This window comes from Rhincodon typus, chromosome 17, assembly GCF_021869965.1.
Source record: "Rhincodon typus isolate 14 chromosome 17, sRhiTyp1.1, whole genome shotgun sequence".
In the NCBI taxonomy this organism is placed as follows: domain Eukaryota; kingdom Metazoa; phylum Chordata; class Chondrichthyes; order Orectolobiformes; family Rhincodontidae; genus Rhincodon; species Rhincodon typus.
Genome location: NC_063348.1, coordinates 36840316 through 36857949, shown reverse-complemented (window position 1 = coordinate 36857949; position 17634 = coordinate 36840316). Strand labels below are relative to the sequence as shown.

The following is a 17634-nucleotide window of genomic DNA, read 5'->3' as shown; positions in this document are numbered from 1 at the left end:
TGGCAGGGAAAGAGGCAAGTGTTTAGCCAGCAGTGAGTTAGATTCTGATAAATACTCTCTTTTTTCTTTCATCAAGCTTCAATTTTTGCTTGACTTGTTTCCATCCTTCTCTGGCACCTCCTCCAGCACCAAAAATAAAACACGCAATTTATAAACAGCTTTGCCTCTGTGCATTCAGGAAGATTATACTAACAAATACTAGTGTAACACGGAACAAAGACTCATTGTCCAATCAACATTAAAAAACCCCTTTCTTTTAGCTCTGTCTTCTCTGATACTGTTCAACAAGAACAACAAAGCAGTGTCCTTTGTCTTCTGTTCTATGCCCGCAACCCAATGCTGGTACCTAAAAGCTCTGGAGGACTTGTGGAGTGAAGTTGCTGAGTCAGCCCACAAACTATGGCCAGGCCCTTTGGGTATCAATTGCACTTGGTCTTTTGGAAGTAAATCCATTTAAGTTTCTGGGATTTGATGTGCAAATGGAAATGAATTTTGAGACTGAAAATGTCACTTCCTGCTGTTTCTAGGAGCTGCTGAGCAGGACAGCACTGGAGAGCCAGAAACTGGATCTAATGGCTGAGGTTTCAAGTCTGAAAATTAAACTGGCTGGATTAGAGAAGGACCACCGGGAATGTGATGAGTTGCAGAAAAGTGAGGTTAGCCATAATTTTGCTGTATGATTTTATTACCCCAGACTTTACTGTTCTAACACTTTCCTGACTAGCCTCCCAACTTAGACTGAACTTGCACCAAATCCCACTCATCAATTACCCTTACATTCCTGATTCTCACTACCTCATGGTTCAGCACCCCCTTGATGTTAAAATTCTGGTTTCTGTTTTAAAATGTCTCTGACTTTACCCCTCCTCCTCTCTTCAGTCTCCTCCAAATGTTGAACCCTGAGAACTACGGTGTTCTTTCCGTTCTGGGCTCTTGAGCATTACTTACACCATAATATTCCCTCCATAAATCTCTCCATCTCTCTACCTTGCTCTCTTCTTGAAGAAGATCCTTAAAACCTATCTCTTTGACCAAATAGTTATCCTCCTGTCTTCTACTGTGGCTCACTAACATATTCATCTGACGTGCCGTGAGGCGCTTAGTTCAGTTACTTTAAATGAAATTTAGATCCAACTTGACTACGCAATAGATGTAGTAATGAGATTCTGTCCTATATGGCCAAATCACAGAGGGTGTAGTCTGACAACAGAGCTGTCAGTCGCTGCTGTGAAGGTCACTGGGAAGAGGCAGCCACGATGCATAGAAGTTGGCCACTTCCAAAGGATAAAAAGCTCCAAATTTGAACCACTTGCACTCTCTGCCTGAGACAGAATGAATCATTCTCAGGAACTTGATTCCTAAGCTTGCCTGCCTTTGAAGGCAAAACTGAGGGCCGCAATCTTGCAGATGTTCTTATGACAAACAGTTCGAGATCCTTGTCCAAGGAAGAAATTGAGGGAATGCACCCAACAGCACTGTGCTTGGTTATTGTCATCTGTGTTCTAAATTGATACTGTGATGAAATTTCTAGCTACGTTTGATCATTTGGAGAGGTGAAAGAAATTGTGATTGGACAGCCGCTAAGGTTGTGATGACATTTATTAGGTTTGTTGAAAATCATGAAGGGTATTAGTAGAGTGAATAAGGCAAAACAGTTGTCATTACAAGAAGGCGTAAACACCAAGTAATTGGCCAAAATTCTCAAAGAATAGACCGTTTTTACACACTGAATTAGGATCTGGAATGCATTGCCTTAAAGGATGGTGGAAGCAAATTCAGTAGTGATTTTCAATAGGGATTTGGAGGAATACTTGAAGAGGAAGAAAACTTTTTAGAAGGATGGGGAAAAGAGCAGGGTGAGTAACGCTGATTGGATAGCTCTTTCAAAGAGCTAGTACAGGCAGAATGGGTGAAATTGCCTCCTTCAATGCTGTATATTCTCTGAAATGCAAGTCACTGTACTTTCCAGATTTGGCAATTCTGTATGCACTGCAAGCAATTTTTAAGGAACCAGGTTTTTTAAATTTCTTCCTACAAAAATAGTCTTTGCAGATATTATACTAGGTGTACATTTCGGATGAATCTTCCCATGCTCGAAAGCAACCACACTTCAAATGTACCAACGACATGATGTGACATGTTTAAACGGAAGTTTGTTTATTAAACTCAGTCAGTTGTACGCATACTGGTGTCAAGTTGGGATCATTCAATTAAATCAATTTCAAAAAAAATAGGTGCTGGTTTAAAATTGAAATAAGCACTTTGTCATGAGGCCACCTTGTGTTCTGTGCAAACGCTAATTCGACTGGTGTCCAAGTCTGTTGTGCAATATGGTCTGCTTCCATTGAGATTTGGCGTGTGGATATACTCTGAAGACTACTGTGAATCTCACTGCCTGGAGCCAAAATTTATCTTGAGGGAATACCTACTGTCTTGCTGATGACAACTCCTGTGAAATAATGTTGATTTTGGTCTGACAGAGTTTAGTGTTGATGTTAAAATTCAGTGAAGAGACCGATGGTTTGATGGTTTTAGCTAGCTTTATGTTTGTGCAGCAGGTGGCTCTCATCAAAAAAAACTTGAATGCATCTATTCAAAAAATAAAGCTTGTCATCTGAATCCAGATGTTTTACACATGTTCAATGGATTAAACTTGCACATGATGTCCGATAACTGATTGTCCAGTCATACAACATGGAAACAGACCCTTCAGTTCAATCAGTCCACACTGACCATAATCCCAAACTAAACTAGTCCCATCTGCCTGCTCCTGGCCCATAATCCCTCCAAACCTTTCCTATTCATGTACTTCTCCAAATGTCTTTTAAACGTTGTAATTGTACCTACATCCACCACTTCCTCAGGAAGTTCATTCCACATGCAAACCACCCTCTGTGTTTAAAAAAAAAAAAATGCCCCTCATGTTTTTTTAAAATCTCTGTCCTCTCACCTTAAAACTGTACCCCCAGCTGTTTTGGGATCACACTGTACACAATATCCTGTAAATGATCATGTTCTCATAAACGTTTGTTCATTGGGGATTGATTATCTTCATGGGTTAGTCTGTTTACTGTAGTAAAAAAAATTACGTGATGAAGCTGCTAACATAACAAATCAATTGATTTCAGTGTGTACAGCTTGCAGATCCACAACAGACTTACTGTCAGTCAGAGTTGCAACATTGTGCGCACACGATACATGAAATCTTTACCGGTAAACTTTCCTAGAGGCAAATACTCATGACTTTCCATTTCAAGAGGAAGTTTAGCCATTTAGAATAACAAGCAAGCCGTTGAATTTCAATGAAATCAGTAATTTGCTGATGTGCTGGGATCTCATGGCAAGGATGCGTGATTAATTGCAGTCATCTTGCCTGTCACCCTTCTTTCTGTTGTCAAGAGTTTCTTTCATGGGCTGCAGTTGTTGTCCTTGAGTTTGCTTACCCTGACATGTTACAGCCAAGTTTTGTTCCAGATTGTCCTTTCAGAATTGCATGCTGGCAATGATATTCGAAAGAAAGAGTTCTAACAAGACACGCTTCTAGTGGGATACCTGATAGCCTTTATTACAGCTTGAAGGTATTCCTTTTGCACAGTATGTCAGGGTCAATGCACGCTCTTTGTAGTTGCATTAGCATTTTCTCTAGTGCACTGCATTAGCTAATAGTCTTTCTTTCACATGCCTTGAAATATTGATTGAAAGCTGAGAATTTTTTTAGATGCAGTTGGCCACCATTATATTGCTATGTTTGGACGTTTTAGTAATTGTGCCAAATGTCAAATTTGTATTCTGCTTCTGTAAGGTTTGTTGTCCTGTGATTGAATGCTTCATGCTTGTTTCCAACCTTCAGTCACTCGTCAACACTATAAAACTTCACTCTGTCTAGAAAATCTATCTAGAAAGCTTCCATCGGGGTTGATCCAATTACTAACTCAACAATTCTATTTGCTAGCTTCCCATCTGCAACATCACAAAATGAGCTGTTTTCTCTGCATCACCTCACAAAGTAGTCCATAGATTCCAATTTATGAATGCCAAAGTTTAATCTGGCTGAGTTGTCTTACATGGTCTATTCTGTTTAGCTTTTTGGCTGCTATTCATCAGGTTTAGGTCTGTAAAAGTTTGTTCCCAGCTGTTAAACATAGCCCTGAATGCTGTTTAACATTTTAAATTATGTTAGTTCTGTTATGACCCATTTTAAGCTAAGCAATTTTATGCGCATTCCGACATTATGGCTTTGATCTTCCCCTGGTTCCCATCAATCCATCATACATGTTGATCTCTTGCCTTTTACAAGGGCCTCATTAACTAGCCTTTTGATGAGGATTGATCTGCATCCCAGCAAGCTACGTTTCAGCACTTTCTGACACCGTAACAAAAAATACATTGCGGGTTATCTCATGCACTTAAGCATTGTTAAAGATGGTTGATTATGATCTATTCTAACCGTAATGTAAATTGCTTACTGACTGTTCAGGTAGAATCAATACAATGTTTTCGCATGCTTTTCACCATGCCATGCTATTAATGATGGTTTAATAAACATTTGGTCATCAGGGATTGATTAATCCTGTGGGTTAGTTTATGTAAAGCAGTAAAACAGAGGTTACAAGTTATGTAACAGACATTAAAGCAAATCAATTGATTTGTGTGTGTGCAGTTTGCAGGTTCAGGCTAGCTAGCATTGCAATAGTGTACGTGGGCAACACATGGAGTTCTTAAACGCAAGATGCACGTACAACACACACAATGGATCTCACCTTTTTCTAGAATCATGGAACTTTTAAACACAGAAGAAGCCCATATAATTCCAAAGGTATAACATCAGTTTCTGCATTTAATACGATAAAACTCAGTTCTACCTCATTAGCAACTCCCAACTCTACCAACTGTCTCTAAATTCTCGCACTGCTTATGCTGATTGAGTAGAAACTTTCTCCAATTGTACATTGACAAAACTCAAGCTATTGTTTTCAGTCCTCATTTGAAACATGGTTCTCTAACTAGAGACTCCTGTCTCTTCCCTAGCAACTGTCTAAGACTACCTATTTCCACCATAGTATTGCTGGACTCAGCCCCTCCATGAGTTTGGCCGCTGTTGAAACCTTCAACTATGCCTCATGTATCTCTAGACTTGACTATTCCACGACACTTCAGCTGGGATGCCACATCGTAAACTTGAGGTCACCCAAGTTTCTGGCTGTATCCTAACGCATATTAAGCCAAAGCACCCATTGCCCCAAAACTCAGTGACTTGCATGGCCCACCAGTCCACCAAAGTCTTCAAATTAAAATCATCATCCCTGTTTTTAAATCCATCCACTACCTTGGCCATCTATGTTTCTGTAACCTCATTCAGTCCCAATACCCTCCAAGTTCTCTGTGCTCCAGTAATGAATGTGTAATCCCACTTCCTTCAGTCCACCACTGATAGTCCTAAAATCTGGAATCCTCTTCCCTAACGATTTCCTGTTCACCTTCCTCCTCCTCAAGATTGCTTTCAAACCTACCTCTTATGCCAAAGTGAGTTACCACTCCTAATTGCTTCAGCTTTGGCTGTCTCAATTTTTGAGTGACAGATCTCCTGTGAAATGCTTGGTGTACTTTTCAAAGTTAAGGGCTCTAAATAAATGCATGCAGTTATTTCCTGATGCCTTGCCCAATGAAAATACATTGCTGTTAGTCCTGAAAATCAGCCTCATCTGCTTTTTCGACATAATCTCCAGGGCTCGCAAATGTTTCCTTACGCTTCAGTGACTTGAACTGAACCAAGTGTTCAAGATGTTTCCTGAATCGGGGACTTTAAAGTAGACATCTCAGACCTGTGTCACAATGGTGCTAGTGTTCCACTCTATTTTCTGTTGATCTGTTCCATGTCAGAAATTTGAGCGCTTGGGTTTCTATTCATTTGCACCAGTGACATTGACGAAATCCATGCAGAATCAGCAAAATGAACTTAAAAAATAGAAGTTTTAAGAGTACGTTACTTGCATCCCAAAATCATTGGCACTTATATTTCCCTTAGACTGGTTTACATTTCAATTGGCCTGCTTCAGGCCGTACCCACAAAACTAATGGTGCCCCTAGATTGAACTTGCAAGATTACACAACACTCTTCAAATGATGTTTATTTTCTCACAGGCAAGTGTGGTGTTGGTGTGTTACATTTCTCTTGAGACTGAGTTGCTGTAGCAGCATGCACATTTGCACAGTGAGGTTCCAATGCTCGTGCCATCATGCAGTTTACCATAATGCAGTTTACCATAATCTCTCCTGCTCTTTTCTTCTGCTGTTGGTATGTTAAAAGTACTTGCAGGTCAATACTCAATCTTTTGACTGCATTATGAACAAACCTTCTTTGGTTATGAATTCCTGGGATGGAATTTGAACTCTTGAGTTTCAGGCCCAGAGGTGGGGATGTCATTCATTATGTCACAAGACCTCCGCAGACAAGAGTAGCACACATTAACATTTTTAAAATGGTCGATTCACTAAGAAACTGATAATTAAATTGCTCAATATGTTTTATTTTAAAAGAAATTCAGTCATTTTGTTTTTAAATTGCATGCACAGATATGTTGGATATGGTTATTAACTATTTATTTTCCTGATTTGGTTATTTCTGGGGCAGCATTGTGGCTCAGTGGTTAGCACTGTTGCCTCACAGCACCAGGGACCCAGATTTGATTCCACCATCGGGCGACTGTCTGTGTGGAGTTTGCACATGCTCCCCGTGTCTGAGTGGGTTTCCTCCAGGTGCTCCGGTTTCCTCCCAGAATCCAAAGATGTGCAGGTTAGGTGGTTTGGCTGTGCTAAACTGCCCATAGTGTCTAGGGTGGGAAATGCCAGGGTGGGGTCTGGGTGGGATGCTCTTCGGAGGGTTGGTGTGGACTCGATGGGCTGAATGGTCTGATTCCACGCTGTAGGGGTTCTATGACTAAAGAACTGCCCACCTTACTCTCCTTAAACCTCTCAACGGGTCCAATGGAATGGATAAACTATTACTCAACCTGATTCCACTCTCTTGTAAGATTTTACACCAGCGTTTATGCAAATTAATATTCATGGCAACTTGATCTGTAACCCAACCTGTGTAATCTGAAGCACATTTGGGCACAACTGCAAGCTATAAGCTCTCCCACTTGAGTTTACCTCAACTATTGTCTCCAATTTCTGTGTAAATTTTATTAAGAATAAATACATTATTTAGTTCATGACTTTTAAAGCTTAGAATTAGCTTCAAAGCTAATGGCTTGCAGGGAGTGTTCTGGGTTTCAGCAACGCCTTAATTGATTCAATGTGCCTCAGTTGGAAATTTACATCAATTATCAATGTGTTATCCAAGCTGGTTTCCGCCACGTGATATTTTTATAACCTCCCAGAGGCAAAAGCACAGGGAGGAGGAGTTGGTAGAGGTTGGGCATTGCGGCCTCACTGAATTCTTTCATCTTGTGACTTGTTTCAGTATGAGCTTAGTGGAGTGTAAAGTTCAGAAACTATAAAAATGCAAAAGGTAATTGAAAAATAACCTGTCTCCAAAATAACAGTCAACTCAACTTTTTCATCATGAGAGCAAATATAGTCAGAACTGGATTTGATTTTTTTTTTAAATTTTGATTTGAAATGGTACATTTTCGCACTAAATCCCCAAACATCCAGGTTCCGTGAGGTCATGAATGTAAATCCATTGGAGGTGATAAATATTATTTCTGTACCTTTCCTGGCTATGGGTCTGTGTTGCTGAGTGTCATGTGCTTTTTACTCTGTGTGTAACATTCGCTTTTCTTATTCTTTATCATCTTTTATGGCATCGGAATGAGTTGCATTATGCGATGAAAGTTCATAAGATTATCTGAGAACTTGTATCCTAAAATAGATTTGAAAGGGTTGTTTCTTTTTTAATGGTCTGAATTTCATTTTCTTTATCGGTGGGTCAAATCAGCATTTCCCAAAAAATCATGTGGCTTAAAGTTAAATAATTAGATGAGCTACCTGGTGAGTTAATTGCTGAAATGGCTACTAAGTTGAGCTTGTATGACCCTGAAAAAGAGCAGCCAGAAGCAAAACATGATTTTCTTCAGAAGAAAAGATCCATGTCGGCAGGCGTGCTATTTAGCAGGCTTAACGTAGTAGGGGAGTAGTAGTAGTAAAGTAGTTTTAGGGGAGGTGAAATTGGGGAAAACGTCATAGAAACCTTTGTCACAGTGGGACATCCTTATGCCCTGGGTGCATTTACTAGTTCTTTGAAGAAATAGTTGTCCTTAGTCCCACATCCTGCTTTTTGTCTGTAAATCTCTCAAGTACTTCATTCTCAAGGGTCCATGTAGCTCCTTTTTAAAACTATTTGTGGAATCAGTTTCCACCATGTTCTGAGGTGGAGCACTCCACATCTTGACAGCTGTGTGAGAACAATTCTAATCTCTCCTCCAAAGCTGTTGTCGAATAGTTTAAATCTATTCCCTTTTGGTCACTGATTCAATCTCAAGAAGAAGTAATTTCCCTGTTTTTATCAACACCTCTCAACGTTTTGGAAAATTACTGTCAGGTCATCTCTTAAGCCAGAACAGGCTTAATTTTTCCAATCTTTCTTTTTAACTGTAATGCCTCATTCCTGGCAACAAGCAGCCTGGTAACGCTCTTTGCATCCTTATCAAGGCCTTTACATATTTTCTGAAGTGTCCCGAATTGAACACTATATTTTCCAGCTGAGACCAAAGGAGTCCAAACATGCCTAAAGAGATGCTAAATAACTACACTGAGCATATCTTGCAATAAGTGAAATAATTTTATTTCGCATAGAATTTTCATTCTCTGTACATGTTGACATGGTGTACCATTAACCCCCTCCACTGAGGACCTTCCCAAGCATTTTACACATGATACTTTGTTTATAACAATTTTGAGAATCACCCTTCAGCCCGTTGTATGTATTGTTGTTTCTTCTGTGATCCTGTTTCCCCTAATACACTCTCCTCTGAGTCAGAAGTTTGTTGGTTCAGATCCAATCCTGGGACTGAGCACAAAATGTAGGCTGACACTCCTAGTACAGACAGTGTGCTGCATTGTCAGAGATGTTGGCTTTTAGATGAGATGTTATGATGAGAATCTCCCTTGTCAGATGTATGTGTCAGATTCTGTGGCACTATTGGAACTCTGAGATGCTCTTGGTCTATATTAATTGGTGTATCAACACCACCAAAACCAAATTTTTTTTGGTCACAATCCCATTGTCATTTGTGAGATCTTGCTGCGCACAAATGTGCACTTTGTTGGCTGTAAAATGCTTTGGGGACTTCTAGCATTGCAAAAGGCACCATACAAATGCACTTTTGTTTTTATCCAGTTCTCTAATCATTGAGCAACCAATTAGAACGTAGAAAGAATGTAGAACGTAGGAAGAATGTAGAACAGTACAGGCCCTTCTGCCCACGATGTGGTGCCGACCTATTATCCTACTCTCAGGTCAAACTACCCTGCATACCCTACATTATACTATCCTCCATGTGCCTATCCAAGAGTCGCTTAAATGTCTCTAATGTATCTGACTCCGCTACCACTGCCGGCAGCGCATTCCACACACCCACCACTCTCTGTGTAAAGAACCTACCTCTGACATCTGTCCCCTACCATTCTCCAATCACCTTAAAATTATGCCCCCTCATAATAGTCATTTCCGTCCTGAGATTCAATTTCAGGATTCCTCTATGGGGATCAAACCTAACTAATCTTCACCTTTTCGATTCCAGTCAATAATTAAATCCTTAAATAGCTCAACAGGCCAGATTTTGGGTTATGTGAGTTATTCAACTATTTTTTAATTTTATTGTTTACACCACTCGTACTTTGCTGACATTACAGAACTTGCTTGGGGAATTACGAAGCCTGAAATCTAAAGTGGAAGAGCTAGAGGATGAAAAGATTCAGTATGAACACAAGTTGGCAGCCACAAAGGTAAATGTGTTTTCCATTTGTCACAGTTGTTCCACAACATGTTTTGACAAGTGTGACTGTGCTGAGTATTCTGATTTGATCATTTCACTTTCATTAATAGTGTCAAAGTGTTAATTCCCTAATTCTGTGGTGTGCTTTTTAACTTTCCCTTGGGATGAGGGTATTTGGCAGGGCCATGCTTACTGCCTGTCCCCAGAAAAGTTCTGCTTTGCCTTCTCCTAGAATGACTTAGCACGCGCAGAAATCGTCCATTTGGCCCACTGACATTTATGCTCCATATCATCATCCCACTCAATCAGATTTTTATATTCCTTTCTCCCTCATGTTTATCCAGCATCTTTTTAAATGTGGTAGTGCATTCCACATTCTTGTCGCCCTCTGCATAAAGAAAGTCCTTTTGAACTCACTTTGGGTTTGACAGTTTTGGACAGTGACTGTCCTTTATTTGCGGTTAAAAACCGAAAGAACTGCGGATGCTGTGAATCAGGAACAAAAACAAAGTTGCTGCAAAAGCTCGGGCAGTCTGGCAGCATCTGTGAAGGGAAAAACAGAGTTAACATTTCAGGTCTGGTGACCCTTCCTTAGAACTGGTCCTGAGGTTCTGGAAAAAGTTCTGAGGAAGGGTCACCGGACCCGAAACATTAACTCTGTTTTTTCCTTCACAGATGCTGCCAGACCTGCTGAGCTTTTCCAGCAACTTTGTTTTTGTTCCTTTGTTAGTGGTTCCCTTGTAATGGTCTCCCTCAGAAGTGGAAAAATCTTAATGTCTACCTTATTGAACTCTTACAGATTTTTAAGACTATGTCGATCAGTTCACATATCAGCCCTCGGGAATCAATTGGGATGAAGTTATGAGATGATTTAAAGATAAGGCTGAGAATTTTAACATAATTCAGCGAGGGTCAGGGAATGCAGGTTCATGATGGAACTGACATGAGACAGATGGCTTGGAGTTTATGGAGGATATGAGAGCAGCAAAGGTATCAAAGAAATAGAGAAGAGATATCATGCAAGACTGAAAGTCTAACACTAACACCTTGGGAAGATGTTAGCCTTTGAGAACAGTAGTTGTCGTGGTCCAAAATTTCATCTCTTCACAATTACTGATGGATTGATTTCTGAATCTGCTCTCCAAATTTGAAGTCTTGTACAAAAATAACAGCAGCTAGTGACCTTCTGCTAAAGGTTGGGATTGTGTTAAACCACAAAATCAATTGACAGTTTTCAGAACAAAAATGAATTGCATTTATGTTGCTTTTAAATGTAGTAATACATCCTAAGGTGCTTCATAAGACCATTGTCAAGGAAAGTTTGGCACTGGGCCATTTGAGGACATGACCAAAATCTTGGTTAAAGAGGGTTGATTTTAAGGAGCAACATAAATTAGGAGATAAAGTTTTTAAAAAAAAAGCATAGGATTTAAGGAGAGAATTCCAAAGCTAGGCCCCAGGCAGGTGAAACCATGGCTGCCAATTGTACCGCATGAGTGACGTGAAGGAACTTCAGCCTATAGGGAGAGGAAAGACCATTGAGGTTTTTTTTGAAACCCAAGCTAAGCACATAAACCTTAAGAATAGTTTGGATTGATTCTTTTACATTGGATGAATAAAGCCAGACATTTATGAATTTTTGAAAATTGATATCTTTAGATATTGCTTGAGTTAACTTAGAGCCCCCTTGAATAAAACTGTAACCTACTATGAAACACTAATGATTATGGGATCATAATTATGAGCAGGAAATATGACTCATTTAAAAAGCTTTTGGACATCAAAAATTAGGCCATCAGCTAGCAGATTATTAACTTCATATTCTTCCTGGTGTTGTTAATTAATAAAGTAGTATTAATTTTCTGTTGTGTTACAGTGATTACACTAGTTTTATTTTGTAAAGTATTTTTGGTCGAAGTTTGGCAAGGTGGAAAAGAAAATGGAATTGTCTGAAACTAGCATGCTGCAGTAGGATTTGAAGTGATTGTGAGTGTACTTTCCCATTCTTTAGTTCTTGGGAGGGGTAGAGCACTGTCTGCAATCTCCTTCCTTTTCTAAATCCTTCCATTCCTTTGAATGGCCTTCTGCTCTTCCAACTGGGTATTTAGAGAAACCACTTCAGTTTAGTATTGCTTCCTGCAGTGTTGTATGAAAATTACCAACTGCTTTGTTTTACAATTTTCTTAGACTTTAACAGGAAGCTCCGGTCTGCTAATTTCAGGACATTTCCTTTTAATTTTAATGTTAGAGATTAGGAAACACATTGGAGTACACTTTACAAGCCACTTGCCCTGTCCCTTCATTACTTTCCTAGCAGTACCAAACAATGTCTGAACAGTAGAGGTGACCCATATGTGGTTGCTTGTGGTCCAATCTATTGCTAACTAAAACTCATTTTCACACTAGAATAAATGCATTGTTTATTTTCTGTAAATATCAGAAGACTTTTTGAATAACATTGGCTCCATATTTCTTGAACATCATTGATGTGCAGTATGAACATAAAAACTTGCATTTCTATATTCACAATCTCTGGCTATCCCAATAACCTTAACATACGGGCAACAAAGTACTTTTCTTTTCCTTGTGTGTAGTCATTGTTGTTAAATAAGAAAAGCAGCAACCAGTTTGCCCACAGCAAGCTTCCACAAATCTGTAGATAATGACTAATGATTAAAGATCATCGACTTGAAGCATTAACTTTGTTTTTCTAAATAGATGCTGCCTGGACTGCTGAGTTTTTCACAGTTTTTGTGTTCAGATTTCCAACATCAACGGTATTTTACTATGTTAATGACTATATGACCATGTCTGAGGAGATCACGGAGATCTCCAATGTTTTTGTTTGCAATTTATATCCCACGTGGGAAGGTAAGTAAGCCGGACAGCAGCTCTCACAGTGTAGCGCACTCTCAGTACTACCCTAGGAATGATGGTCTGTATTTTCTGCTCAAATCTCAGGAGTCGGTCTTGAACCCACAACTTTCTGATTTTTAGACAAGAGTACTAACTACTAACTATTATATCCGCTGTTCCCGATGTGGCCTCCTCTACATCTGGGACATCAAGCGGAGGCTCGGAGATCGCTTTGTGGAGCACCTACGCTTGGTTCGTGACAAACGACAACACCTCCCAGTCGCAAACCACTCCAACTCCCCCTCCCACTCCCTGGACGACGTGTCCATCCTGGGCCGCCTCCAGTGTCACACCGACGCCACCCAGAAACTTTACTAGCTTCAAAATCTCCCCACCCCTGACCTCATCCCAAGACCAACCCCCCTCTCATCCCCACCTCCTTGACCTGTCCATCCTATCTCCCATCTATCTGCTCCTCTCTCCTCACTGACCAACCCCCATACCAACTCCCTAACTACACTCACCTCTACTCGCTTCATCCCTGCCTCCTTGACCTGTCCGTCTTCTCTCCACCTATCTGCTCCACTATCCACCTTCTATTACCGCACCGCCCCTCTCTCTTTATTTCAGAGCCCCCTTCCCCTCCCCCATTTCTGAAGAAGGGTCCTGACCCGAAACATCAGCTTTCCTGCTCCTCTGACGCTGCCTGGCCTGCTGTGTTGCTCCAGCTCCACACCTTGTTATCTCAGACTCCAGCGTCAGCAGTTCCTACTATCTCTGAGTGCTAACTACTAAACCCTGGCTGGCAATAACGTGAAAAGAGCCAACCAGGTTAGCAATTAAATGTCATATTCTGCAGTTCAGAGACTACTTGTGAGCTCCTGGTAATATTTTAAGCCAGCCATATTTGGAAGATTTTATTTCAAACTCCTCACAGATGTGGTTTGTGACATAACTAATAATCACTAGTTAAAACACAGAGTAATTACTTTTGGAATTTAATTATTGCTTTCTCAGTCGTCAAACTGCAACAGAGCCAAGTATGTGACTGCATTCCATTGTCTCATGAGGCATGTTGGATGTTTTGTTCTAATATTTCAGGAATTATACATCATAAATGATGTAGTAACTTAGCACCAGAACAGTGGATCATCAGCTGAATGGAGTATTTTAATCTGATAGTGGTTTAACTCTTCCAACATACAGCTGATTCAGAACTGTTATAATTTCTCTCACGTCAGAATTGACACAATTGAAGTAAAAACAAATGCTTGTTGCTGTAGAAACTCAGCAGGTCTGGCAGCGTATGTGGTGAGAAACAGAGTTAATATTTTGAATCCGGTTTGACTTTTCTGCCAGTGTATCCTTTCTCTGTATAGATGGTACCAGACCTGCTGAGTTTGCCCAGAACTTTGTCTTTATTCCAGATATCCAGCATCCACAGTAATTTGCTTTTAGTTTGAAATGATTGAATTCCTGGCTTCATCAGTGGTTCCCATATTGCTACGTGTTTGGCAATCTTGCTCGTTGTTCAGAAAGTAGGCTGTCGCTATACACACATACAATCCAATATGATTCTTCTTAATCTGACTTTTGATTCATATCAGCTTTAAACTAAAAGATGACTTCCTTGGTGTAATATAATGGGAGATACTCTAGTGTTGAAACCTCTCATATATTCCATCTTGCTTAGCAACACCATGTTGCAAACGTGCTCTTATGTGAAGGCTAGTCTTAGGCAACAAATCCTAAGCACAGTGAGTTTTTGGTTATCTAATGAAAATAAACCAATGTATCTGGAAAAAAGAGACATGGAAGCATAGAATACAATAACAACATTTAAGAGGCACCTTGACTGATATATGAATAGGCAGGAATAGAGGGATATGGATTGCATACAAGCAGAATGTTTTTAGTTCAGAAAGACAAATGTGTCAGCGCAGTCTAGAGGGCCAAAGGGCCTGTTCCTGTGTTGTACTGTTCTTTGTTCTCACTTGCTGGAACCAATTCCCAGGTACTGACCTCTTTAACAGCCAACTCTGCTATCTGTTTAAATCTGTTCACTGTAATGAAGTGTCTGCAGAACGTTTTGATCAGGAGCCAAACTGCAATTAATGTTGTGGATAAACAAATACTTTTTTGGTTTGTTTTCCCGTTCACACAAGCTGTTACCCATAGTCCAAAGTCATCTTTAGTTCACAGTTCCCAGCTCCAAACTAAAATTGATAAGAGAAAAAAGATAAAAATCAGCAAGGACTCTAACCTTAGCTAAAACAGTGAAATATGTTATAAATTTTGAAGTAGACATTACAGCAAACCACCTGACAGTTTGCAGCTTGCAAACCCAAAGCAGACTAAGTCTGGGAAAGTCAAAAATTTATATGCACACAGTACATGGAGTTCTTAAAGGTAAACTGTCTTAAAAAATAAAGTACCCATACAACATATATAAGTAGGACTCGAAGCCAGGAATGTCTGACTTAGCCAGGTGATCGAGATGACCAAGTGATTCAAAGCTAGCACTGTTTTTTTATGAAAAAAAAATAAAGTTTTCTCTTAAAGAAAATCCTAAATATTAATACTGAAGATTTTGTAGCACTGTACAGTTTAATTCATGAAATTGGAAATGGGTGGGCAGTTAATGTAACTTTACTGGACTATTAAGGAATATAGAATAAAGGCGAGTAGATGGATTGAAGATCCTAATCAAACATGATTAGTAGAACAATCTCAAGGGGCTGATTGAGAGTCTTCTCTTCCTGAGTTTCCTTGGAGATTTACTACAATAAATGGAAGCCTGGGTGAAGAGCCATGCGACAGCTGGCAACCAGTGTTACAAAGAGTAAAGAAAAAGATGAGGCAAATTGGGAAATACTGATTCAGTGTTCTTACATTTGATTTTTTTGGTTGGAGGGAAGTTGAAATAAGAAGGCCACACTCCTGGAATCAATGTCCGTAATCGAAGAAGATGTAAGCTAACCTCCAAAATATAACCATGTCTGTCATAATCTTGGAAACTCCTGCAAAAATTGACAAATTTCCCATTGAAGTATTTGAAAGGTTTAATGAGGTGAGCATCCGCACTAATATTTTATGATCTATAAGGTTTGAAGTTGTCTGAGGTGAATGTTCCCATTATGGAACAACAATATTTGGTGACCTTGACTATGATATTGTAGAAGATTCTAAAACTATTTATGAATGAGTCAGCAAGGTATAACATTTAGCTTTTATTTATTATGGTATTCGACACACAGGATTTGCTTTTTGGCCGTAACGATTCATTTTAATTTTCAGGTGCATTCTACATCTACCCTGAACGGTTGAAAGTTTGAACTAATCAGATGATTGAAATGTACATGTTTCCTCTCCTCCCTCTAAGCCCACCCCGCCCTAAATTAAAGTTGTCATTGTAATAAGCACAAGGTCAAAACTAATCTGTCATGAGGTGGCTAAAAACCAATTACAACATGGGTCCATTCTCTTGCCCAACGCTCTTCTTCCTGTTTTTGCATCCTCCACTGATGTCTCCCTGCAACTACCTTTTTCTTTTTGCCCTATTCCCTATCCATCTGTTTCCCAGTCTTTATCATTAAGACTACCCCAGACTTTTGTGGTAGACCTGATCTGTCACTTAGATTGGGTCCAACAGCCTTCCACCCTACAGGCTTTTGTACTCTGTTTTACGTACAATTTTCATATTGACCTGACCTTTTGGCAGATAGCTGTGACATTTCTTATGTCAGGATAGCTTTCCCCAATGGAAACAGTGGAAACAAATTTGCCGGTTGTGTGATGTTTTGAAAAACTGTTTGAGGTTTTGATCATTTTGTTTTTCTTTTATCTTCAGGCTGAAATAGAAGATCTGAAGGAACAGTTGACCATAAAAGATATTGAAATTGAGCGATTACAGAGCCAGCTTTCCTCCAGAGCTTCTGTACAGAGTGATGGGTCTGACAGAGGTAGGAATGACCTGAGCTGTACACAGTAAAAATAGAAAATGTTGGGAATTACTCAGGAGGTCAGGCAGCCCCTGTAACAAAAACAATGGCCCAGATATTCCGAGACAACAAGGTGCAGGGCTGGATGAACACAGCAGGCCAAGCAGCATCATAGGAGCAGAGAGGCTGACGTTTCGGGCCTAGACCCTTCAACAGAAAAGGGGGAGGGGAAGGGGGTTTTGAAATAAATAGGGAGAGAGTGGGAGGCGGATAGAAGAGGGATAGAGGAGAGGATAGGTGGAGAGGAAACAAACAGGTCGAAGAGGCAGGGATGGAGCCAGGAAAGGTGAGTGTAGTTAGGGAGTTAGGAAGGGGATAGGTCAGTCCAGGGAGGACGGACAGGTCAAGGGGGCGGGATGAGGTTGGTCGGTAGGAGATGGAGGTGCGGCTTGAGGTGGGAGGAGGGGATAGGTGGGAGGAAGAACAAGTTAGGGAGGCAGGGACGAGCTGGACTGGTTTTGGGATGCGGTGGGGGGAGGGGAGATTTTGAAACTTGCCCTCTACACCTGCATTCCCCATGCAGATGGCCTTAAGGCCCTCCGCTTCTTCCTGTCCCGCAGGCCCGACCAGTCCCCCTCCACTGATACCCTCATCCGCTTAGCCGAACTCGTCCTCACACTCAACAACTTCTCTTTCAATTCCTCCCACTTCCTACAGACAAAGGGGGTAGCCATGGGTACCCGCATGGGCCCAAGCTACGCCTGCCTCTTTGTAGGTTACATGGAACAATCCCTCTTCCGTACCTACACCGGCCCTAAACCCCACCTCTTCCTCCGTTACATTGATGACTGTATCGGCGCCGCCTCGTGCTCCCACGAGGAGCTCGAACAGTTCAT

General features: G+C 40.5%; 1 protein-coding gene across 7 annotated transcripts in view; it reads left to right on the top strand.

Annotated features, from left to right (window-relative positions):
• Positions 1 to 17634, top strand: part of LOC109911635 (liprin-beta-2) — a 231286-nt gene that overhangs the window by 169564 nt on the left and 44088 nt on the right. For 5 of the 7 annotated variants that reach the window (XM_048607119.1, XM_020510979.2, XM_048607117.1 and 2 more), the window contains 3 exons: positions 528 to 656; positions 9859 to 9951; positions 16648 to 16759. In XM_048607119.1, the coding sequence (XP_048463076.1) occupies positions 528 to 656; positions 9859 to 9951; positions 16648 to 16759 (334 nt within the window). The remainder of the gene's footprint in view (positions 1 to 527; positions 657 to 9858; positions 9952 to 16647; positions 16760 to 17634) is intronic. The other 2 variants (XM_048607121.1, XM_048607120.1) reach the window with 2 other exon arrangements.